The sequence below is a fragment of the Pogoniulus pusillus genome, chromosome 6, assembly GCF_015220805.1.
Source record: "Pogoniulus pusillus isolate bPogPus1 chromosome 6, bPogPus1.pri, whole genome shotgun sequence".
NCBI classification, from domain to species: Eukaryota; Metazoa; Chordata; class Aves; order Piciformes; family Lybiidae; genus Pogoniulus; species Pogoniulus pusillus.
Window position 1 is genome coordinate 43,543,841 of NC_087269.1, and position 23,893 is coordinate 43,567,733.

At 45.0% G+C, this 23,893-nt stretch overlaps 2 protein-coding genes across 4 annotated transcripts in view; both read right to left on the reverse strand.

Annotated features, from left to right (window-relative positions):
• Nucleotides 1-2,515, reverse strand: part of TSPAN14 (tetraspanin 14) — a 44,831-nt gene extending 42,316 nt beyond the window's left edge. Inside the window, exon 1 of one of the 2 annotated variants that reach the window (XM_064145398.1) lies at nucleotides 1,923-2,509. The gene's annotated coding sequence lies outside the window, so the exon portion shown is untranslated. Of the gene's footprint in view, nucleotides 1-1,922 lie in introns of both variants that reach the window. The other variant, XM_064145399.1, reaches the window with a different exon arrangement.
• Nucleotides 2,516-8,428: 5,913 nt separating this feature from the next.
• PRXL2A (peroxiredoxin like 2A) lies at nucleotides 8,429-20,342 on the reverse strand. Of its 2 annotated transcripts, none has more exons than XM_064145401.1 (6): nucleotides 20,258-20,342; nucleotides 14,258-14,437; nucleotides 13,777-13,868; nucleotides 10,354-10,494; nucleotides 9,047-9,211; nucleotides 8,429-8,909 (listed from the first exon to the last, which is right to left on the reverse strand). In XM_064145401.1, the coding sequence occupies exons 2-6, from the start codon at nucleotides 14,433-14,435 to the stop codon at nucleotides 8,811-8,813; spliced, it is 675 nt and encodes a 224-aa protein (XP_064001471.1). In that variant the 5' UTR covers nucleotides 14,436-14,437; nucleotides 20,258-20,342; the 3' UTR covers nucleotides 8,429-8,810. The 2 variants fall into 2 exon arrangements, with proteins under 2 accessions (XP_064001471.1, XP_064001470.1); XM_064145400.1 differs by lacking the exon at nucleotides 20,258-20,342 and adding an exon at nucleotides 17,011-17,108.
• Between the last annotated feature and the right edge of the window lie 3,551 nt (nucleotides 20,343-23,893).

Genomic DNA, 23,893 nt, shown 5'->3' on the forward strand with positions numbered 1-23,893 from the left:
GCAGAGGAAAAATGCTTTAAAGAGGAAAAACAACCTAAGATTAAAGTATTCTACAATGCATGCCAGGCAAAGCCTATGTTCAGACTGTTACAGCAGTAACACTCAAGACTCAAGTAAGGTTCCTTCTGATTTGCCTTCCTACTTGGGGAATGTAAATAACTCTTTAACACAAAGGAAAGTAACTGCATCAGTTTACACTGAATTAAAACAAAACAAAAAAGGCAGGGCCAGAAAACTCTTATCCTGCCAGTAATCTTGAAATACCCTTCCTTCCACTACTGCCTTTGAAGACTTACTAAGGAAAGGCAAAACCAACACAAGTAACTTATCTTGTTTTCACAACGGGTTTTTTTTTTTCAGAAAGACTCAAAATGAAACCACTAAGTCTGCACTGAATACATGAGGTAAAGTCGGACGTATGTTTAACAGCCTCATGCAAATACAAGCCCTATGAGGAGAGGCTGAGGGAGCTGGGATTGTTTAGCCTGGAGAAGAGGAGGCTCAGGGGTGACCTTATTGCTGTCTACAACTACCTGAGGGGTGGTTGTGGCCAGGAGGAGGTTGCTCTCTTCTCTCAGGTGGCCAGCACCAGAACGAGAGGACACAGCCTCAGGCTGCGCCAGGGGAGAGTTATGCTGGAGGTGAGGAGAAAGTTCTTCACTGAGAGAGTCATTGGACACTGGAATGGGCTGCCCGGAGAGGTGGTGGAGTCGCCGTCCCTGGGACTGTTCAAGGCAAGGTTGGACGTGGCACTTGGTGCCATGGTCTGGCCTTGAGCTCTGTGGTAAAGGGTTGGACTTGATGATCTGTGAGGTCTCTTCCAACCCTGGTGATACTGTGATACTCTGACTGTGTAAAACAGCCATTTGTTACACACAAAAGACAGCAGTACTGGAGCTAGGCAGGTGTAACCCCAGGGGTCCAACGTAGTGACAAGCCTTTGCCAGTTTATCTTTAACTCTCTCCCTACAAATGCACAAGGACAACCTCTTTAAAAAGCTCGCCAAGGCAAAAGCCTCACTTCCCCCCCAAGTCACCGTGCATTATGCATTTCACTCGACCTCCCCACACAGGGTCTGCATTCAGCAGCTTCCTGACAGCACTCTGCAGCGGTCACACAGCAGAAATAAAACGTTCACCTGACACTACAGAGACAACCAGGAAGAAGGTAAATGACCAAGCAGGAACTACTGAAGTGTTAATGGTGAAATGTTAATTATCCAAACGCTCACCCTATGGCCCCACTGGAGCCGAAACAGGTCCGGCTGCTCAGCACGGCCCGTTTCAGTCGGACGCTGAAAGGGCGTCAGAGAGGTTAGCTCCTCGCTAACTAAGCTTACAAGTGATGGAAGTTGTTTGGGTGTTTTTAACACACAAAACTCGTCACGGGCCTCGTTCCCCGGACAGCCGGAGCAGTGGCTCCTGCTGCCTGGACCGAGGGCAGGGGTTGGCAGCAGCCGGTGCAACGGCAGAGTAAGAAACAGGCGAACGCCGCCCTGCAAGCCGCAGCACCCGAAAAGGCTTTTAAAAAGCGTTTAGTTAAAATAAACATTTTCTCTTGTGGCACCTCGCTCACGAAACAACTTCGCGTGAACTCCCAAAGGAAGCCTCGCCCTACCTCTCCGGCTTCCTTTAATGGACAAGGACAATGGCAGGAGCTCGCCATCCCCTCGCGTTTTCCGAAAACTTAGTAAGTCTGAGGGCTGGCCCGACGGAGGGCAAGCCGGGCAGCGCTTGCTCCCCACATGCTGTAATGGTTGCCAGCTGCCAGGGCACGTTGCAGAGAAGCGTCACACTCTGGTAGATGGCGAAATACTAACGCTTCCAAGAAGGGGGAGAAAGAAAAAGACAATCCACACAGCGGGGACGCGGTATGACCCCAGGTAAAGGCGACTGAAGGGGATGCCTGGGCCAGGACTCACCGAGGACAGCAGCCTGCTCTCTTAAGTTTCGCCAAGTTGGGCAGAGGGCGAGGCGGCGGTCAGCGTAACCGGAGATCCCTCCACTGCCTCGGCTAGTCCATGAACACGGCAGGGCACGGAGGCGCTCCCAGACCTTCCCCACGTCAGCGCAGACGGACGCCAGCGCCAAGGGTGCCACCACGCCGTGCCGAGCCGAGCCGCTGCGCCAAACCGCTCCGTCTTGTTGTCGTGCTCCCGCCGGGGCCGAGGCAGCACGGAAATGCACGCCCGTCCCTCCGGCCACGCCCGCTCCCCGCACGCAGCCGTGCTCCACACAAAGGGGCCGCGCAGAAAAGCCTGCTTCTCTCGCCAGACCTCCAGGCTCCCATGGGCCTCTGGGTGATTTCGCCTGCTGTGTGCCCCCACAGATCCGTGGGGGGAGCTCCAGCGCCTTGCGAGGACCTTCCAGACGAGATAGTGCCTGCGAGCCAGTGGCGGCCCACACGGCAGTGGGAAAGGCCGTCCCTCGCGTTCCCGTCGCCGCTAACCCGCGGGCGACTCTCTGCAGCGCCCTTCGGTGCCTCAGCCGGGAGAAGCCTGGGAGCGCTCGGCAAGGCTTTCCGCTGATTTTATTTCACACTACTTTTCAGATTGAGACGATCGCCTGCCCCATCCCCCCCCGCCTCCCCGAAGCTGCGGAAGAGGCTTCAGCCAAACCAGCCTGCCCCGCCCCCGGGCCGGGCCCCGCAGCGGGCTCTTCCTCCCGGCGCTGAGGCTCGGGGAGCGGGAACCAGTGTGGCAGTGGCAGCGCTTTCGGGGCGATGTGAACAGCACAATGAAGGTTTACCAGGGGAAGGTGAAGGAAAGTATTAATAACGTGACCTTGAGGAGTATTTTAAGTCTTTAGGTGTCCTGTGGCCTTTAAATCTCTCTTTTGAGGTGCTGGGAAGATAGGAGGGGGAGGAGAAAGAGAGTGAGCCCTGGTTTTTAAACCCATGCGGTGAGCAAGCGGTAGCTGACACGAGTGGTCGTCACCCCCTGACCGCTAAGGAAATGTCCTCCCCTCCCTTTCCCGCGTCTGCCTCCGCTCTCCAGCTCCATGCGCTTCTCGCGTTCTCTTCCGTACGCTACGATCTCCCTTGACACACAGAAGCACATCCCTCACCGTTACTCTCTTTCTGTTACATAGCGCAAAACTGTTTTCTGCAGTGCCTCAGTATCAAAACACGTTTGTGTGCAGTCAGGCAAGGTTAAGGGCAGGCATTGAACACCGCAGGCCATAGTACAAGCTTTCTTGTGCTCTACAATTCCTTCACCTGCTCTCTGGGGCTCAGAGTTCGAGGACTTCCCTGTTCCCTCTAGGTCAGAAACAAGCACTGCTCACAACGACAGCAGCAATGATACCCAATGCTTGACTAAAGGGCGAAAGGAACCATTGAGCAATTATATGGGGTGAGCTTAGGGCTTCCTTTTTGTGCTATTTCTCCATTAGGTCAAGGTCAACAAGCAAAACCATCCATCTGTAGTCAGAGAAAGCAGGCAGACACCAATGTGTCTTCTCATCCCCTGCATGTGGTTATTCAAATAAAAGGTTGGTTGGCTGTTTTTTAAAGACAGGGACCTCCTCAAGCTTGCTTGAAGCTTCTTAGAAGGCCGGGCAAACTTGAGTTTACTGGTAAATCTGAAAGAATTAGAGAAATAATTGGCTGTATTTTAGGGAAGATCTAACTGAGAAAAAGGAGATACAAAGGGCCTTGAATTATTAGGTGATTAAAAGAACCAGTAGAGTTCCTTTCTTCTTCTCAGAAGTACTTAGAAGTGCTCAAGTCATCTTATGGAGTACTGAGTTACATCTCTAGATGGATGGTGCAATAGTAACTGCTAGAACTCAGGGGGGAAAATGGGAAACCAGAGAAATTCAGCAACTTTATGATGTAAGGACTGAGGAATGTGGAAGTGCAGCCATCAGTCAAATAAGGTTCTCTTGCAATTTAAAAGTCTTGTAAAATGCTAGTATTAGCAACTCGCAGAGTAGTAAACAAAGGGACTTGTGCAGGCAAGTATATATTGGTATTGGGTGCATTGTCTAGGAAAGATTAAATAGAGTGAGGGGGAAATTGCACACAGCTTTCAGGCAGTTCTGCTTGCTCTCGCACAAGTCCTGCAAGTCCATTAGGTTCATTCGAGAGAATTGCCTGCGGCACCTGGACCCAGCTCCTCCTCAGACCAGGCATATGCTGGCTTCCTGCTCGCTACCCCAACCTGGAAAGCCGCTGCCTTTGCCGTAAACTGCCTCTGTTGGCTAAGGCAGTGCCGCTCCGCAAGGTCTGCCTCGTGGAAGCTGCGCCTGCAGACGCTTTGCCTTTGCTGGGTTTTATGCGCACTGGACTAAACCCCGTGGATTGCTACTTGCAGTTCCAGAGGCTGCTGCAGAGGGGATCCAGGGAGCGTTTCCGAAGTCTACTCCACCTTTGTGAGTAAAACAGCTTTTCTCTAGGCTCTCCTCACTCTCTTTTGGTTCTATAAGTGCGGTAAAGCTTACATTGTGGCTTAGCCTTTTGCATTTTCTGACTTTCCAAAAGGATCAAATTTGCCCATAAGCATTCTTGTGGAAATTTCCAACCAAATTAGAACGCCTAAATAAAATTTAACTAGTTTTGTGTATAGTTTTGGGGCAGGGCTTTGGGGAAAGTAAAAATAACTATATTTTATAATTCCTGCCTCGTCAAGTTAATTCCCAATCAAATCAGGAGGCTTCTGAAAGTCAAAGTGAGAATTATCACGGGGTTTTGACAATCAGGAGGTTTAAAGAGGCATGTGTGTAGAAAAAAAAAGCCCAGAGAAGCTACTGAGAGACTTTAAACCATTTCAAATACCAAAAAAATCACTAGCAAGACCTAAAAGAGAAAGCAAAACTATTTTAAGGAAAACCTTTAGCCTATATTAGAGCTCAGTTAGAGGAATAAATTAGGATGAAACTATTCAGATACAATCCAAGTGGATGAGATTCAATCAGTGATCTAACTTCAGCCTGTCCTCACGGTATTTTCTCTAGCTCCCTGTCTCCCTCTGCTGTTAACAAGTGGCAACTGCACCTGTCTACTCTGGCTAAATCAGCCTGACAGGAGTCTGTGGGATAAAGGAAGCCACCCACACACGTTGGCAGTATCTAAAATGAATATTACTAAAACATACGAGATTAGTAAGGATTACAGCGAGTCTTAATAATTTATTCCCTCCACACTCATTTATTAATATCTATCTATATAGCACAGAATCCCTAATTCTGCACAATATATCCTTATTATTAAAAACAAAAAAAGAGGAAAAATATTCACAGAAGTAAAAATATCACAGTAGTACATGTCTTTTCTTCTAACCTAACCAGAATCTGGAAGTGGTCTCTTCCTGGCATATTTGTTATGCAAACCTTTTACTGCAGAAAAAATCCTCAGGATTACCGCTGACCTTCATGTTGGCTGAGGTAGCAGTGACATCCTGTGGCTCAGGAGGAGAAAAAAAAGAAGTCTGCTCATTCTTTTCTTTTTACTACAGTTCTTCAATGGGAACACATCAAAAGATGGCAGGGATACCTTGGCATTCCCTTCTGTTTGCCATTCGTACATGGCACAAACTGCAGTAGGCTTGACAACCGTGGGAACGGATAAACCGAATGGGGGAGAAACAGGCATTGGGAAATAAAGAGAGAACACTTTGTGAAGCAGACCATCTTTCCAATGGCTTTAAAAGGTCACCACAGATAGGACATGTAGTCACTGGTTTTTTGAAGTCCAGGATGAAAAGCACTTTCTGCTATTACACTTATCCTATTGACTTCACAGTATCTCCCCCTCTTACATATTTTAACAACTCTGACTTTGTACTGTAAAAGAGATGAATGAGGTTGCAAACAAAGGAAAGTTGGTTGAAGAGAAATTACTACAGGGAAGAGTTTATGATTTTTTTTTCCAAGCCCAGAATAAACAAATTTTCAACTATTAGAGTTTCCAGTAACTAGCTGAGTGTTGAGCTGTGATATGATATTTGATGCACTGAGAAATTAATTTTGTGTACATGTTGTGTTCAAACAAACAAATAAAAGAATCACAGAATCGTAGAATCAACCAGGTTGGAAGAGACCTCCAAGATCATCCAGTCCAACCTAGCACCCAGCCCTAGCCAGTCAACTATACTATGGCACTAACAGCAAAACCAAACCATTAAATGCATATCAGGAACTGGGCCAGCAGAAGTAAGCAGCTGGTACAACAAAATCAACAACTCTGAATTTTTTTTTCAATGAACATTTTATATTTAAGGAAAAATATGGTTTTCAAAAATCAGATAGTCAAATTGTGCAGTTTCCAGCATCGGAAATTGACTTAGAATTCATTTGTTCCTCTTTCAGTATTTGGTTGTCATTTTTATTTCTTCATGACTGCTCATTTCCAATTCTTATAAGCTTCCTAGCTCTTAGGCATACTTTCCATCCTCTCCATTTGTATTATGTCAACATGGAGTTCAGAAAGGATGAGCCAACTCCAAATCCCAAAGCTGGGCCAAAAAAAAACCCTCAAAACCTAAAAAAAACACCCCCAAAAAAATCTACATCAATTTTCTCTGGATTTTCTGTATCTCTACATTTCAACTTATCTCTGAAAGATGGGATTAGAAAACTCTAAAATGCAAGTGTTGTGGTAGGTCTAAGATCAGTACCTTCTTTGCCCATGTCTGTGCAAGATCACTCTCTGCAAATGGGCAAAGCTTTCCAATTCCCACTGAAAGAGAGGTGCTGTGATCCAGAATTCTCCTCCTATTTTAAGCAAGCTTCTTTTTATTAGTAGCATCCTTCAAATGCAAGACAGTAGCTCACACCTATTTCTTGTAGCATCTTTTGTGTTTCCACTAACTTGCACTCCAAACTAAGAACACACCTACTGCAGACAAGTGGCCACTTGCACAATACTTAGAACTTTGATGTGGTTTTGTAGAGGACATTTTAAGTGCCTTGTGTCAGGCAAGGACTCATTATATGGTATTTCCTTTCAGTGGTCAAATCCAGGACAAAATGCCCTCAAGCACAACACTTTATTTCGTGGAGCAAACTCTTTGCAGCTGACTGGCTGCTCAGGACGCCATTCAGATTTGTCCACTTCCAGTCATTTAATGTCTTTGAGTACTCAAGAGTTTTTTGACATTGTCTTACGGGCACCCTTACCCACACAGCTCAGAACAGAGACAGAGACATGGCTCTCTGCACCTGCCTGTAACTCCTAGGAGTCTTCATAGACAAAGTCTGTATGATGTAGTCAGTTTGCTGCAGATTTTGCTGCTCTATTCACCAAATTCCTGTTCCTTCCTCTAACCTCTAGAACAGTCAAACATAAATTGCAGCTGTTAGCATATGTGAGTCCAGTTTCCATTTTCTTCAAATGAAACACCTTAGTAAACATAGGAATCACCCAATCTTCACTGCTAGTATTGCTTCGTGGAACTGCAACAAACAAATTCTGAAGAGCACATAAATATTTTTAGTTAAACTAAGTTCTGCCTGGACATAAAATTAAGGAATCAGGATTTCCCTCATAGTGATGCAATTTTAAAGCCTGGGCAACTTATTTGACACAGACCAAGGCCAGGCCTCAGTGTTTGTGAAGTTTCAGGATTTTGTGGAATTTGGTTCCATACAGTATCATGTATGACCATTTTTTTGCACACAGCCTAATACAGATGAATAGGCACTGGCATATAGTGCAAAAATAGGCATATCACTGAAGTTGCAGAGATGCAAAGTATCCCCACCCTCAGTACCAACAACAAATAAAAGTTTCATTATTTTTAAGGTCAGAAGAAAGCAGGATGACAGTTCAGACTGACCTGCTGCCAGGACAAAAGAATCCTTCCCTTTAATTGTTCTGCCAGCCTAGTATGTTTTAGCCCATGTTTTCTTTCAAGATGACCTAGTCTTTCACATATACCAGGTAATAATGCTCACACCATACTTGATCATCCCCTCCAAGTGCAATGTTAAAATTTTGTTCAGACTTGGAAACGTCAAATTCATGATGTCCTGTCCCTTCTTCAGTCTAAATGTACTGGCTGCATATGGTGCTGGCTCATATAGATTATATTATGCAACAGAACATCTATTTTCAGGAGTCACAGCCCAGGTACTCTACTGCAGAACGCAAGCCGGGGTGGAAACACTAGCTTATCTGCTCGCTGGTATTGGTTTGGGTTGTTTTCTAGTGGGTTGGTTGGTTTTTTTAGAGTCATAATCACAAGACAGAACTCGTTCTCATACCACAGCTATCTTCTTAAGTAAACACTAGATGTCTTCAGTCTTCCTTTCAGGGAATCACATAAAGAGCTGGAAGACCTAGAGCCAGTTGTTAACTAACAGAAAACTTACTGGGTAGACATAAAGCCATGTCTTGAATGGAGAATCTCAGAAAAATCTAACCTGACAGGATTTAAGTCTTTTAGAAACACAGATGTGTTTGCATGTCAAGCAAAAAGCAAAGGCATTTCATTTACATAAAGTTTTATTATCCTTCAACCTCAGCTGATAATTCCATTGTTCCAGCCTTAGCAGGGTTTTTCTCCCTTAGGTAGACAGGTTTTCAACTGGCTGTCTCTGACTTAAAACATCAAAGTTAGGTCAGACTTTAGACCTAGCCTTTCATTAATAGTCAAACACAAAAGAGCAGTTGAAAATCCTAACGACCTGAAAGGCTGTGAAGCAAGAAGGAAGGATCCAGGAGAATTTTCACTATTTTCTATGAGTAGAGAATTGTTCCTCTGCATTGATCACTAAATAGCTATGAAGCAATTAAACTGCACATTCAAGAAACAGATGCACTCTACATTTTGAGCTGTGACCAGAAGCATGCACAACTGTTTTGCTGCTTATGAAGCTTCTGGTTTTATCTTCTCAGCAGCTTCAAGGACAGACGGAAGGCTGACTTTGTCTCCAAATTCTTTCTCACGATGCTCCAGTAAAACACCCTAATCAAAGACATAAGAGAGAAATTCATAGGCTAGTCACCCCACTAGACATGAACTTACCAGCAACTGAACAACTCCAGAAAAGAAGCTTTTGGTCTCAGAGGAGACATAAAAACCTCTTAGATCGCCTGCAGTACCTGTCTTCCTGCTCCAATCACATATACCCCTCCCAGGGTAAATCCTTCTCCTTCCAGGTTACCACTATATCCACTTTTCCAAGCACGGAAGAAATTTTGCCAGACTCCAAGGCGGAAGAAGCCTGACAACATCATTCTTCGTCTGCGTGGACCATAGAAGCCCTTCTGCAGAGAAACAGAAAACACCTCAGCAAGCAAAGTGAAAAGGATTTTTTCCTCCCAAATGAAACTCAAGAAACCAGCCAACCCTGTATGCAACAGAGATCACAACATACAAAAGCTAACCATACAGAGCTAAAAAGATACTGTGTCCTGAACTAACCTCTTCAATGCAACATATGACCACTTACCTCCACAGAGCCAACTCTATTGCCATCACAGTATCACAGTATCAGCAAGGTTGGAAGAGACCTCATAGATCATCAAGTCCAACCCTTTACCACAGAGCTCAAGGCTAGACCATGGCACCAAGTGCCACGTGCTGTCCTGCCTTGAACAGCTCCAGGGACGGCATCTCAATGTTAATCTGATCCACAGGTATTTAAGTCCCATCTACACATTTATTGCTGACAAGTGATAAACATCTATTGCTTTGTGATAAACATCTCATCTCTTATTTTTGAAGTATGACAATAAAAATGCTGGTAAAGAGATAGCAGTGGCACCAAGTCCTGATTTTTGGGGGTATTTTGGGGGAGTAGCATTTTGATTGTGGTTTTTGTTTGGTTTGGTTTTAAATCAGATTGATTCTTTTGCACCTGCAGAGTGGGCAGGGAAGCTAGAAGTATAGTTCTGATTTTGAGCAATGCATACTCTTTTTCCTCCAAAAGTCAAATTATTTCTAAACATGTCTCCTGCTTAGAGCAAGCATGGCCATGGTTTTGTAGGATATGAGACTGGCAATATAGCATGTGTCAGGGTACTGGGACAAGCCACGGTGCTGCAAATTGGCCTGTACATCGTGTATTGTCTGTCACCTTTAGACCTTGATTCATACATCATAAACATCAGCAAGTCACACAGCCAGTGGAAGAAAGCAATAGACATTAACAGGCCATACTTTTCACTTGTGAAAGGGGAGGAATAATCCTGCAACGGCAAGTTATCAGTGCACAGTTACAGAGCAGTTTGTAAACTGAGCAGGAGATATATATATAGAAAAGCAAAGCTAATTAACTTCTTAAACTGCAGTGCTACTAAATCCTTCACCCAGACCACATTCTATCTATACTATTTATGCAATCTATTCAGAGAGGACATTTGTAAGCCTGATTTAAAATACAAGGAGAACACAAACTTCACTGTACCTTTTCATCCAGAAAGATTTCTCCTTTGAAATAATGCTGAAAATCCTCCACTTCAGTCCCTATATTCTCTTTCACAACAGCGTAAAGAGGGACACCCAGCCTGGACAGCTGAGGTTTCAGAGAGGAGAGCTCAGAAGCCTCCTAAAAAAGGAGAAAAATAAATAATCAGCAAACATTTCAGGCAGTATGTGGAGACTGGAAAGCTTCACTTGGAATTTCAAGAGTGTCAGAAACACAGGTGAATTCCAGTGTAAGGAGCAACACAAAAACAGACCTCCAAATCAGACATTTAAGCTACCTCTACTCCAAGGCAGGTCTTCATTAAATTTAATACTGTTTTCTTCATTAAGTACAAAAGAGACTTTTGAAGCATTTATTGGATAAAATATTAAAATCCTGGAGAAAACATTATTTAACTCAAAGGTGTAGATATACCTTGCCTCTGCTAGGGCTTCTTCTAAAGTATTTAAAGAAGTAAATAGATACTGTCTGCACACCACTTAACTTTTCCAGTCCAGATTTTCCAATCCTTTATTCAAAGAAGAAATGCATCATTGTCAGCCCTTTTGCAAAGTATTGAAGGGCTCTGTAAAGGAGCAGGTTAAACAAGACCAGAATAAGCAATGGAGTGGAGATGCACTCTCCTTCCTAGATCCTCCAGTGAAAATAGTGAGGGAATTTCTTCAAACACCTTCAATATCCCAGAAGCAATTCTGCTTGTTCTGTTAAGGTGTCACCACTCATCTGCTGGCTTTTTCCTTCTGCCTTCAGCAGAATCCCAGCTTCCATAGTTTGTACAAAGGCCTCTGAGGTTCCCAACAGATCAGAGTGAATACTGAAAATATGTTTCTTCTATGGAAAAATTGAGATAAGTTATTTTTACTGGAAAAAACAATACTCCCACAACAAACTCCATGCTTCAAAAAATGAACAGAGTTTATGTTAACACCCTCAGACAGCTAAATTAGTTGCCTTAACTCAAAAGCCTTGCAGGACATCTAGAATTTACCTACTGTCAAATAGCAAACAGATAGGGGTGAACATACAGGAAGAAATACATTAGAGAAAGACCTCAATAAATGAAAGAGTAAGGGCAGCTCTCCAGTACACTACTCTGTCTTTTTCAGAGGAAATGAACAAAGATGAATCAGCATCACAAGTGAACACTGAGTAGAGAGTGGTGCTTATTAAATCTTTTCCATCTTTCCTATGCTTAAAGATCTGGTAATTCTTTTCTGGCTTTCCTCAACAGAATGTCTTATGCTCTTCCTAAAAGGGGCACTAATGACAATAGGTAAAATCTCTCATAACCAACAATACAAAACCAAAAAGATTTGGGTTACAGCCTAGCATGTCTGAGAAATGATGTTCCAGGCTAGTGCAGTGGGGTGACTTGTAAAGACAGAAATCACTGGGGAGACAGCAATGCCATCAATCAGCCTTTTGTAGAAAGGCACTTCAGCAGTTTAGTGGTATCCATTTTGTATCTTGCTTGGGACGCTTCTGGGAGGAGAAAGAACAAGAATGATGTAGGAGCATACCTAAGTTTTAACACTCCCAAGAGATTAGACATCAAGCAGCACCTTGTGCCTAGGCCAGGTTTGGCTTTCATTGTTGCTATTTACAAATGGTACAATAAGAGAAAGCAAAGAAATCTGTGTTTATAGGCCAACTGTAACACACAGTAGCTGTACAGCCTTTCCATGGGGCTGCAAACATTTCATCTAGTCTATGATACTGGTTTCTTATTTGTGTAAAAAGCAGACAAGTTCACCCTAACAGAACACTTCTCTCCTCCAAGACAGGGACAAGTCAAATGAAAACTTCCCATTTCAGCTTGCTCCTCTGATAGTTCAACTATGGCTCTTCTGCTACTTTAGATGCATGTTGGTATCAACAACATTTAGCAAGCCCATAGCATTTTCACAATGATTGGATCACTACATGGCTTGCTCCAGACTGTGAGATGCAGAAGCACAGTCTGTTGAGACAGTTTTTTCCCAAACACTTTCACTGTTAAAATACAAACCAATTATTTGTCTCAACTGCTGATCAGTAGGATGTCTGCCTCCGTTAAAACATTGAAGTTTTGAACCAAAAATAATTAGAAAATTAAATTGCTCTCTACATTTTTCTTCTTGAAAGAAAAGAAAATCACAATTGTCTGGACTGGGATGTTTATGTCTACCAATGAAGTTAGTCTAATCTGACTGTACGTGAAAGGCAGAGAGTCAGGCAAGCAATGCCCTCTCCTATACTTCACCTGTTCAGAAATTAAGGCACCTTAATTGTTATCCTCCCATGAATTCTATACATACTTAAGCAGTTACTACTGATGGGAGTAGATCCCTTAATGAAGTGGTTGCAATATTAATTACTCCCCATTATACAGCAGTAACAACATAATAGCTACTTTCCCTCATAGCTATGAGAAAAACAGTGGCCACGGTGCAAGTTAGGGCTGCCCCCAGGCACACAGTACATTCAAATTTTATTTCAAGTATCTACTCCCACGTCCACTCAGGAAGTCTAATGACAACTTAGGGATCATATTTTGTTTCCCAACCCACCTCATTATGGAACCAAACTCCCTTTTCTTCAGACGCCCGATCTTCCTGTTCAGTATCCACAAAAGCAAGGGACTCCCCTTCATGCACATCTCTTCTTTTTGCTGATGAGCTTTATCTGATGGCTGTCAGTTCAGTTTTGGGCTGCTTTTAACCAGAGACTAACAGTCTCAAATGTTTATTTAGGATGGATCACAACTATCTCATAAAACTCATTATGTTGTTTAGCCTGGAGAAGAGGAGGCTCAGGGGGGATCTCATTGCTGTCTACAACTACCTGAAGGGAGGCTGTAGCCAGGTGGGGGTTGGTCTCTTCTCCCAGGCAACCAGCAACAAGGGGACACTGTCTCAAGTTGTGTTGGAGGAGGTATAGGCTGGATGTTAGGAGGAAGTTGTTGGCAGAGAGAGTGATTGGCATTGGAATGGGCTGCCCAGGGAGGTGGTGGAGGCACCGTCCCTGGAGGTGTTCAAGAGGAGACTGGATGAGGCACTTAGTGCCATGGTCTGATTGACTGGCTAGGGCTGGGTGCTAGCTTGGACTGGATGGTCTTGGAGGTCTCTTCCAACCTGGTTGATTCTATGATTCTAATTCCCGTGGGCTAGGTCCCTGGCAGATGTAACAACCATGAAAGCATCACTTTCAGAAGGAAAATGCTCAGGACCTAGACTATCCAAACTAGCTGCAAAGAAAACTAAGTGTCATTAGCTGGTGACCAGTTTGAGCTAGGAAACAAGACCTTTCAGATATTGCCAATGTGTATGATGACTGTACTACTCACCTCCCTCTTTACATTTAAAGGGAATCTATGCATGTAGAACTCAGCTTTTCCTAATTAATTCCCAAGCCCAGAAGTACCTCTCTGCACAAAAATCATCCAGGTCTTCGCACAGCCATGATCACTGCACCATTCTTCTTCCATAGTTCACCTGCTTTGAATGTTCTTTGTTCTGTTTATACAAGAGAAACAGCATCAACAATAGTACCAGTCATTCTTTTTTGTGATGATTAATGCTTTAAGGAGCAACAAAAAACAGAGGATTCCACATTCAAATACAGTTCTATCAGGAAAAAAATAACTTTGTGCATAACAGGGAATTATTGCTTTACTGATTTGTAGAAGTGTGTCATGTTTTACCCAGAAATAGCAGTTGTTTGCTTTTCCTTCACCAGAAAGCCATCAAGGACACTCAACAAATGATGTCTCATCACCAGGAAAGACTAAGAAAAACTCTTCCAACCCCAGCCTTACAAAGATGATCTGTGAGGTCTCTTCCAACCTTGGTGATACTGTGATACTGTGATACTGTAATGTGGGCTGGAACATTTGGAATCTTACCTGATCCCAAAGTTTTCAGCTCTATCTCCTCTAAAAACTCCAATGTAGCTTTTTCTGGTTTGGACAAAAATAAGTCAGTATTAGCAAGGACAATCCCTGTCACAGCTGCACCAATGGCTCCAAGACCAACAGACCACATGCCCATGGTGAAGATCCCCAAGTCAGGCAGGAAGGACATTTCTGGAAAGAGAAAGAATAAAGCAGCTCCAACCCTGGACAGCCATGTTGCCAGACAAGAAGAAACTAGATTAAAACAAGTCAAAGCTCCAATGGGTATTTTTTGGGTTTTGCCTGGAAATTATCTGTACATTTATTAATGCACTGAAATGGGTTTTAGAAGATCTAGATTACATTACAGTTCCATGCTTGACCCATATCAAAATTGTTAACAAGATACTTTTACCTTTTCCTGCTACCAGACAGACAAAACCATTCACAGCCATAGGGAGAAAGATGACAGAAGTATGTGTATGCAATAAAGAGTCTCCAACAAGATGACCTCTACGCTGGCCAACAACTTACTATAGCAAGAGAGTGGTTTCTTTCAAATAAGTAATATGTGTAGGTAACTTTTTTCCCCTACTAATCTATGTTAGACAGTGAACTTTACAAATATACAATGGAAGACTCTTTTAAAAACCCCAGATTCCCTATCTGGTTTGCCATAATTGGTCACCTTTCCTATTCCATACAGTTCCACACTAGAACCAAAACAGGCATGGAGCCAAAATTAGAGCTCATCAGGCAGACAGAAATAGAGACTTGCAACCATTTTAGTAGACACAATGATCCAACACTACAAACATGGCCTGGACAGCACCTTCTATAGGCTAAGCAATTTCTGCTCTTGCTAAACCACAAATGATGTAGGGAATAAAGAAATTAATCTCACTTCCCTCAGTTAGACCTGATAAACGGAAGCCATTATATATGCATGCTCAAGTCTTAAAGTGCAAACACTCCCTGTTGTTACCAAGACAAAGGTCACTGGAGTTTTGGCAGTGTGAGAAGTTGCTGTACACTTACATCACAACAGCTATTTGCTACAAAGGGCTGTAGGTTTGCAATCAACCAACTTTAGTATTACACAATGTGGAGAATGAAGTATTTTCCAGAGTCAACTGCAAAACACTATTCCCTGAAAGACTGTTTTTGCAAATATTGCCATCTAAAGATACTCCTAAATAGAAGTATTTCCCCCCCTCATAAACACAGGGAAATAGTATTGCTTTGATCTGTGACTGGCAATAAAGCAGGGACATGCACAGTCTTTACCCCCACTGCCAGCTGTTGACAGAAATCATAAATTAAGGACTCAGAGTAGCTCCTCAATTTGTGTCCAGAATTTTCTGGGAGAAAATCCCTTTGCATCCTTAAAACTCGCTCCAGAATACCACTGACAAACAAACAAATGAACTGTAGAAATAGCTAGAAAACATTCTGGGTGGAGAAAAAAAAGACAGCTTTGTTCCTTTAACAGCATACTTTGTTTCAAGGAAGACGGTATCACAGTATCTAGAAACGTAATTCATGATCTCATGCAGGAAACAAGGCCAGTTTACACAAACATAATAGGGTAGAATCTGTTCTCTTATCTGCATTTCACCACTTCGGAGCGAGGGAAACCTTCCTAGCCCATATCTCCTTTCTCTACATACATTTTTCAAACATAAAGTCATATTGCATTGACTTTTTTTAATATCTGCCTGACTCATATCAGAGCACATCCTGACCCCGACCTTTAGAATGCCCAAAACATAACTCAAAATGTATTGCTGTAGTGCAGCAACATCCTTGTGTTAGGACTTAAAATCTCTGTGGCGTATCCAAAACACTATAGCCTTGTTCCCATACAGAGCTTGATTATGCAACTGGTTTTGGATTTGAATATTTTCTAGTCAAGGACTGATTTTCAAGCAGTTTTTAAGTGAAGGGGGTAAACCCCAACCCTTTGTGTACAAAAACATAGTCACATTTGTAGCCCCAAACCTTTGTGTACAAAAACATAGTCACATTTGTAGCCCCAAACCTTTGTGTACAAAAACATAGTCACATTTGTAGCCCCAAACCTTTGTGTACAAAAACACAGTCACATTTGCAGCAATTGGTTAATGTGCACTTCTCACATAACTTTTAATTTTCGTTAGCATTGTTATTTTGTTGTTAGCAGTATTAGCATGTTAAAAGGCAGCTTCTACTCATTTGTAGTTGACAGGAGATTGTTAAGCTTAGTCAACACACATCTTTGGTTGAACTCTTTGGTCTCCACTCAATGACAGAAAAAAATCCCTACTCAAACATGCAATTTTTCTGCTGTTGCAGTAAACAGAAGAAGCAGGTCTTAAATGCTGATACTGAAATTCCTCCACTGCTAAGCAAACACCATCCTCAGCAACTCTGAATGTGTATGAGAAACAGCAGCCAGGATTATTAAAACATTTACTAACAAGAGAGACTGAGGAACCCTGACAGATCACTGAACCCCAAGTGAAGAGACTAAATGGGAAACATCCAAACATCTGCAACTAGCGGCTTCATTTCTGCTTAGCTGCTATTTATTAAGGAACTCTCAAAATAAGCCCTCTATCCTCCTTAAAATGCCAACACTAGTGTCCCACGATCACAAAGTTTTTAAAACATCAAGCGACAATCCACAATAAGAAGATAAACCAAAGCATCCTACAGACCGTAATCCAGAAGAAGACACAGCAGAGCAGTTTGTAAGCCTTTAACATTGAGGTGCGAGCACTCACCAGCACCCATGCCGCCTGCTCGAGCATCAGCCGCCACCAGCTCGCTCAGCCCAAATGCGAGTGCAGGCACGACGATGGCTAGCTGCACTGCCACACGGCACAGGGGGCAGGACTAGGCACCAGTCCAGCTTTGGAGCCTTTGCCTCGCAGCCAGGACCTGTCTTTCAGCTACATTTGAGCAGTAAGTGCCACAGTCACCCTGGGGCGCTTACGAAAGAACAGCTGCTCAATCCACCACAGGATTGCTTTAAAGCCATCCTAATCATGTGCCCTCCAGCCCCCCCAGATGAACGCATGGGTACCCTTGTTATGGGATGGGTGGCTGAGTAGAGGGGAATTACAGTAAGCTTTTCTGAAGCACTAAAGATCAAGATCTGTGCATTTTTACAAGTAGTATTTTTCCTATGTTTCAGCCTATTCTACTTCTCACCCCTCTCACGCACTCTGCATGCCAAAAGAATACAAACGACCCTGGAAACAATTAAAAAGCCATCACAGCGCACACCAGCAGAAAAAGTTTCGCTGTAGAGGCTGTGCTGGTGAATTGACCTGTGTTTCTATGCTCCGTTACCTGCTCTAGGGGCAACACCCCTTTGCTAGAGAGTATCACTTCACAACTAAGATGTGCAAGCTCTCCATTCTGCTCAAACCTCCAGAAGGGAACAAGAGGTCCTCTTCACAGAAAGCCCAGGTCAAAGAGAATAACGAAACCCATCTTTTTGTGTGGTTTTGTGCTGATCACAAGAGATCTCCAAGAAAACAAGCTATTTTATCATCGCTCAGTGTTTGGCTAACCAGACTTTAAACCAATTCAATCATAATCCTTGGTCTCCAATTTGTGTCGGTAAGACCAGTTAAAACATGGCTTTCTAGACATCTCCTTTCCCTCCCACCCACAACTAGAGAAAAATCTGTCATTAAAAGGATAGCTATTCTTAAAACATTTATTTTAGCAGTGTAAACAGGATCCATTTCAGCTGCATAAAAACGACCTGGAAAGTCTGTTTCCAAGTTGACAATAAAACTCAGGGTAGCACATGGATTTACTTACAAAGCTGCTCAAAAGTGGAAACACTCCTGGGGCTCATTCCACTCTGACAAGCTGGACTGCACTAGCACATATACCCTAGTTTAGAATGGCTTTGACTATGGGTTATTCTTCCCTTCTCTCCCACTCCCAAATTCCCCAAGACATTCCATATTGAGCCTTAAAACCTTTCAGTGCTTTGTCACAACTTGCATATCCCAAACAAGTTGAGCTGATTATATTTTATGAGACATTCTCCTCAAAAATGAGTCATATGATTACAAGTATCTTAGTAATCCAACTCTTAAATTTACAACTCACAATTACCTGATAACATGCTTATCAAGATTTCAAGAGCTTTTAAATACCATTCAGGTTTACAAAACACATCATCTTGATGGGGCCTCAAAATTGGAATGGGCTGCCCAGGGAGGTGGTGGAGTCATTGTCCCTGGAGGTGTTCAAGAAAAGACTGGATGAGGCATTTAGTGCCATGGCCTAGATGACTGGATAGGGCTGGGGGATAGGTTGGACTGGATCATCTTGGAGGTTTCTTCCAACCTGGTTGATTCTATGATTCTATGAAAATTAGCCCCATTTTAACGAGGATTTAAGGGAATAAACTGTAGAAGGCTCTTCCAACACGAACTGTCCTTTAAGTGCCAAAATCAGTGCACAAAGAAGCCTCCTAACATTTCTGATGGCATGAATGTAAGCCATTTTCCCTACATGAGAGATTTTTTTCCTTTGCACCACTGCAAAGATCTTGTAACAAACCATTACTTGTGCCGAGAATAACAATCATCATTTTAAGTTTCTTCCCAGTCTCGGCATCTTTCATTACCAAATTCAGTACCACATTGCACCAAGAAGATGCTGTGTCAAGTAAGCAAACCATAGTCCTTCCTTTGAAAATAAATTAGCTGCTACACCAAAAAATCTCTCCCATTCTCACACTGCTTTAAAGAAATGGAACATATCAACGATTATTTTCAGCAAGGGAGAGCACAGAGCCCTGGCACAACAGCCTTCCAGCTCTTTAGGTATTTCCAGATGGAACAGGCAGCTGGATACCATGTAAGGGAAAAATTCAAATCTGCTTAATCAGCAAAATGGAGACACCACGGAGATGCACAGATCTGCATTAATCACCTCTTGGATGATAATACAGGCTAAACTCATTGCTAGTCTGCTGGGGATCCAAAGCAGGAAGGCTGCACAGTGGCAGCCTGAAGAGCTGGGGCAAGGAGTATCAACAGACGCACAAATAATGTAAATTAGCATTCACCAACAGCAAGCAAATGGTCCCTTCAGCTCCAAATCAGCCACGACTGATGTAGATTCAAGCTTAGGTGGGGAATTATGTTTCCATTTGTTTAGATTCTTAAGCCTTGCTTTTGCATTCCTCACATGGCACAGTTCCTAACAGCAAAACTGACCATTACTGAGACAACACAAGGTAATCAAAGTATGTTTCAACTCCAGCCCACTGAGTGGAGGGCTCCCTGCAGAAATTATGTTGCAGCACATTAGCCTCCATAGACAGACCCAGCTGAGAACAATTCCCCATACCTAGTCTGCCCTTCCTGATGCCTGCTATGAACCAGATCTGACAGGGAAATGGTCCCTGTGGTTCTAGAAGGCGGCTGGGAGGACTCCAAACTGAGTCCTCCAGAAGCCTGAAGGTGCGTGCATTGAGCGGATTTAACTCCCAGCAGTGCAATCGCACCGAGACCGAACCAGTTCGTTAGGAATGACACCAGAAACGAAGCACGGAGTCGCCGTCCTTCACCGATCTCTCTCCACTTACTTAAACCAGAGTTAAGTCATGTAAGAAAGCAAGGATCGGTCGAAATACTAAATCAGCAAGACTGGCACAAGCGGGATTTCAGATGTCAGACCGTCAGGCAAAGCAGCACAGGCCTGATAGCAAGAGCAGCCGGCCAAAAGGCCACCGCGGTTGTCCAGCGGGGTGCGGCAGAGGCACTTGGCGCTCCCCTCGCCGCGCTGCGCCGCCAGAACGGCACCTCGGCCCTTCACGCGTGTGTCCCCTCCTCCCCGCTGCATTAGCAGGGCCACCGCGCACGCAGCAGCCCAGTGAGGACGGCGAGAGGAGCCGCCCGGCGGGGCGGCAGCCCCGGGCGCTGCAGCAGCCCCGGCGGCGCTGCGGGAGCGGCCTGCCCGCGCTGCCCTCCCCGCCCAGCCGAGCCCCCTACTCACGCCGCCGCTCCGCCGCGGTCCTGCCCGCAGCCGCCGCAGGCCACGTGCCGTGCCGCGGCGCCGCCCCCGTCACCCTGCGCGCCGCGGCTGGGCGCGCTGGGGCAGCTCATCGCCGCCGCTCCGGGCTGCGGTGCACAAAAGGCTCCCGTTCCCGCCCGGGGAGCCGTTTTCTCACACTGGGAGTTGTCTGTCTTCTGGCTAAGCAGAAGAAGAAACATAAAGAACGGCAAGATAGGAGGCCTGTGTACGTTTAACGCAAACAACACAACATAAAGACTTCAGTCTGAGAACATAATGGGTTTAGCGTTAGTCTAGCTCATGGGGCACTTAAATAGCTTACATATATGTTACATTCAAGATTATACTTGCTCAGAAAAAACAGCCAGTAACATGCCACATCATTTAAGGGTGGTCTTGATTTCCTTGTGGTCCCTGCAGAGGGACCTGACCAGGCTGGATGGGTGGGCAGAGGCCAATGGGATGAGATTGAACAGGCCAAGTGCAGGGTTCTGCACTTTGGCCACAACAACCCCAAGCAGCACTACAGGCTGGGGACAGAGTGGCTGAGAGCAGCCAGGAGGAAAGGGACCTGGGGGTACTGGTAGATAGTAGCTGAAGATGAGGCAGCAGTGTGCCCAGGTGGCCAAGAGAGCCAATGGCATCCTGGCCTGCATCAGGAGCAGTGTGGCCAGCAGGACAAGGGAGGTTATTCTGCCCCTGTACTCAGCACTGGTCAGGCCACACCTTGAGTGCTGTGTCCAGTTCTGGGCCCCTCAATTCAAGAGAGATGTTGAGGTGCTGGAAGGTGTCCAGAGAAGGGCAACAAAGCTGGTGAGGGGCCTGGAGCACAAAGCCTGTGAGGAGAGGCTGAGGGAGCTGGGCCTGTTTAGCCTGGAGAAGAGGAGGCTCAGGGGTGATCTTATTACTGTCTACAACTACTTGAAGGGACATTGTAGCCAGGTGGGGGGTGGCCTCTTCTCCCAGGCAACCAGCAATAGAACAAGGGGACACAGTCTCAAGTTGTGCCAGGGTAGGTATAGGCTGGATGTTAGGAAGAAGTTCTTCACAGAGAGAGTGATTGGCATTGGAATGGGCTGCCCAGGGAGGTGGTGGAGTAACCGTCCCTGGGGGTCTTCAAGAAAAGCCTGGATGAGGCACTTAGTGCCATGGTCTGGTTGATTGGTTAGGGCTGGGGTATAGGTTGGACTGGATGATCTTGGAGGTCTCTTCCAACCTGGTTGATTCTATGATTAGGCACTGCTCCAGGCAGAAACTAGGGGAGACTCACCCCTGCCACCTTGAGCTTATTTCTTGAGGTCTCCTGTTAACCTGGCACATCAGATACCAAAACCCAAACGAGATAGCAGCAATGACAACACAGGCTGATCAGTAACACAACAGCAGCTCAGGAGAATGAAGGTAACTTCTGATGTCGCCAAGATTCTACGCTCCAAAAGACAAAGTAAGAGTCACTGTTTTTCGGTGTGTCCTACACTTATCTAGACCAAATGGTCTTTTCTTACCTCTCTCTTAACTGCGACTTGCCAGCCATTCCGGTCAGACCTGCTCAGTTTACCCCTTCTTTGCAGTTTCTGTTTATCCTTAGTGTAGAGCTTGCTTGGCGTTCTTAAAAGAATCTCGCCACAAAACAAGGCCACTGCTAATTGGAAGCAACAGCAGCACGGAGATTCTGACCTAGCACACATCAAACTGGAGGCAACATGCTGTGTATCACAGTATCACAGTATCATCAGGGTTGGAAGAGACCTCACAGATCATCAAGTCCAACCCTTTACCACAGAGCTCAAGGCCAGACCATGGCACCAAGTGCCACGTCCAATCCTGCCTTGAACAGCTCCAGGGACGGCGACTCCACCACCTCCCCGGGCAGCCCATTCCAGTGTCCAATGACTCTCTCAGTGAAGAACTTTCTCCTCACCTCCAGCCTAAATCTCCCCTGGCGCAGCCTGAGGCTGTGTCCTCTTGTTCTGGTGCTGGCCACCTGAGAGAAGAGAGCAACCTCCCCCTGGCCACAACCTCCCCTCAGGTAGTTGTAGACAGCAATAAGGTCACCCCTGAGCCTCCTCTTCTCCAGGCTAACCAATCCCAGCTCCCTCAGCCTCTCCTCGTAGGGCTGTGCTCGAGGCCTCTCCCCAGCCTCGTCGCCCTTCTCTGGACACGCTCAAGCATCTCAATGTCCCTCCTAAACTGGGAGGCCCAGAACTGAACACAGTACTCAAGGTGTGGTGTAACCAGTGCAGAGTACAGGGGCAGAATGACCTCCCTGCTCCTGCTGACCACACCATTCCTGATGCAGGCCAGGATGCCACTGGCTCTCTTGGCCACCTGGGCACACTGCTGGTTCATGTTCAGGTGGGTATCAATCAGCACCCCCAGATCCCTCTCTGTTTGGCTGCTCTCAGCCACTCCAACCCCAGCCTGTATCTCTGCATGGGGTTGTTGTGGCCAAAGTGCAGCACCCTGCACTTGGAGCTATTGAACCCCATCCCATTGGACTCTGCCCATCTGTCCAGGCAGTCAAGGTCCCGCTGCAGAGCCCTTCTGCCTTCCAACTCAGTCACATCTAGCAGGTGCTAGAAAATATCACCTGAACACACCAGTAGAGTCCCTTTTGAAGGCACACCACCCTGCTGCCTGGTGGCTGCCCTGCTCCCATTAGGGAGCACAGCAGCCGGGTGCTCCAGGACAGTGTTTTGGCAAGACAGAGCCCTGCTGCATTGTATTGCTTAGCAGATGTTAGAATGGCATGGGTTTTAGGCAGTTACTGGGGAAAAATCAATGGGGCTTTTTGCTCCAAATTGAGGTAGCTTTGCTTTAATCTGCACACATGGTTTTAGAAATGAGATGGATTATCAAAAGCACTAAAGTCACTCAGACTTAGCAGCAAAGCAAAAATAAGGTAAGGAAACTTTATGGCAGAAACAGTGTTACTGGACTACCTGAAAGGGCTGAGGAATGTGGGAGGACCTGTAGGGTGTGGGGCTGCTTTTTTTCTTGTAAATAGATGAAAACATACATCATCTCCACTTTTTACCCAGTGTGGGAAGGCTGTCAACACCAAACATAATTGGCTGAACTGACTGTTTCTGAAATGCAATCAGCATTAGAATATATATATATGTATATATATATATATATATATACAGAGACAGAGAGAGAGAGCTGCTTCACAGGAGTCTTCAGAAAAACACTTAGACAACAAAAAATACTGACAGATTTGAGACAGCCATCATATAATGAAACCTAATTTCTGCAGGCTGTCAACATTCCTTTCTTCTGAATTTCAGAATCCTTGTGGCCTCAGTTGTCAACATCTGGCAATAGCAGAATTGCAGTTCAATTATTTTTGTTGCCATGGCAAGCATACAAAACAAACCCCCAACTTTTCTAATAACACTTCTGCACGTTCCTCTAACCCTGTGGCAGCTGGCCTTCACAACTCAAAGGTAGCCAGATTCCTGAGGGGGGGGGGGGGAACCTCACCTATAATAAGATAAAACCACCTTTGTATTTATTCTCTGCTTTGGATAGGAGCCCTGAGGTAGCATCAGGTGAGAACGATAAGGAATTAATCAAGGTAGCATCCCTGCTGTACAAAGGAAAAACAAAGAAATA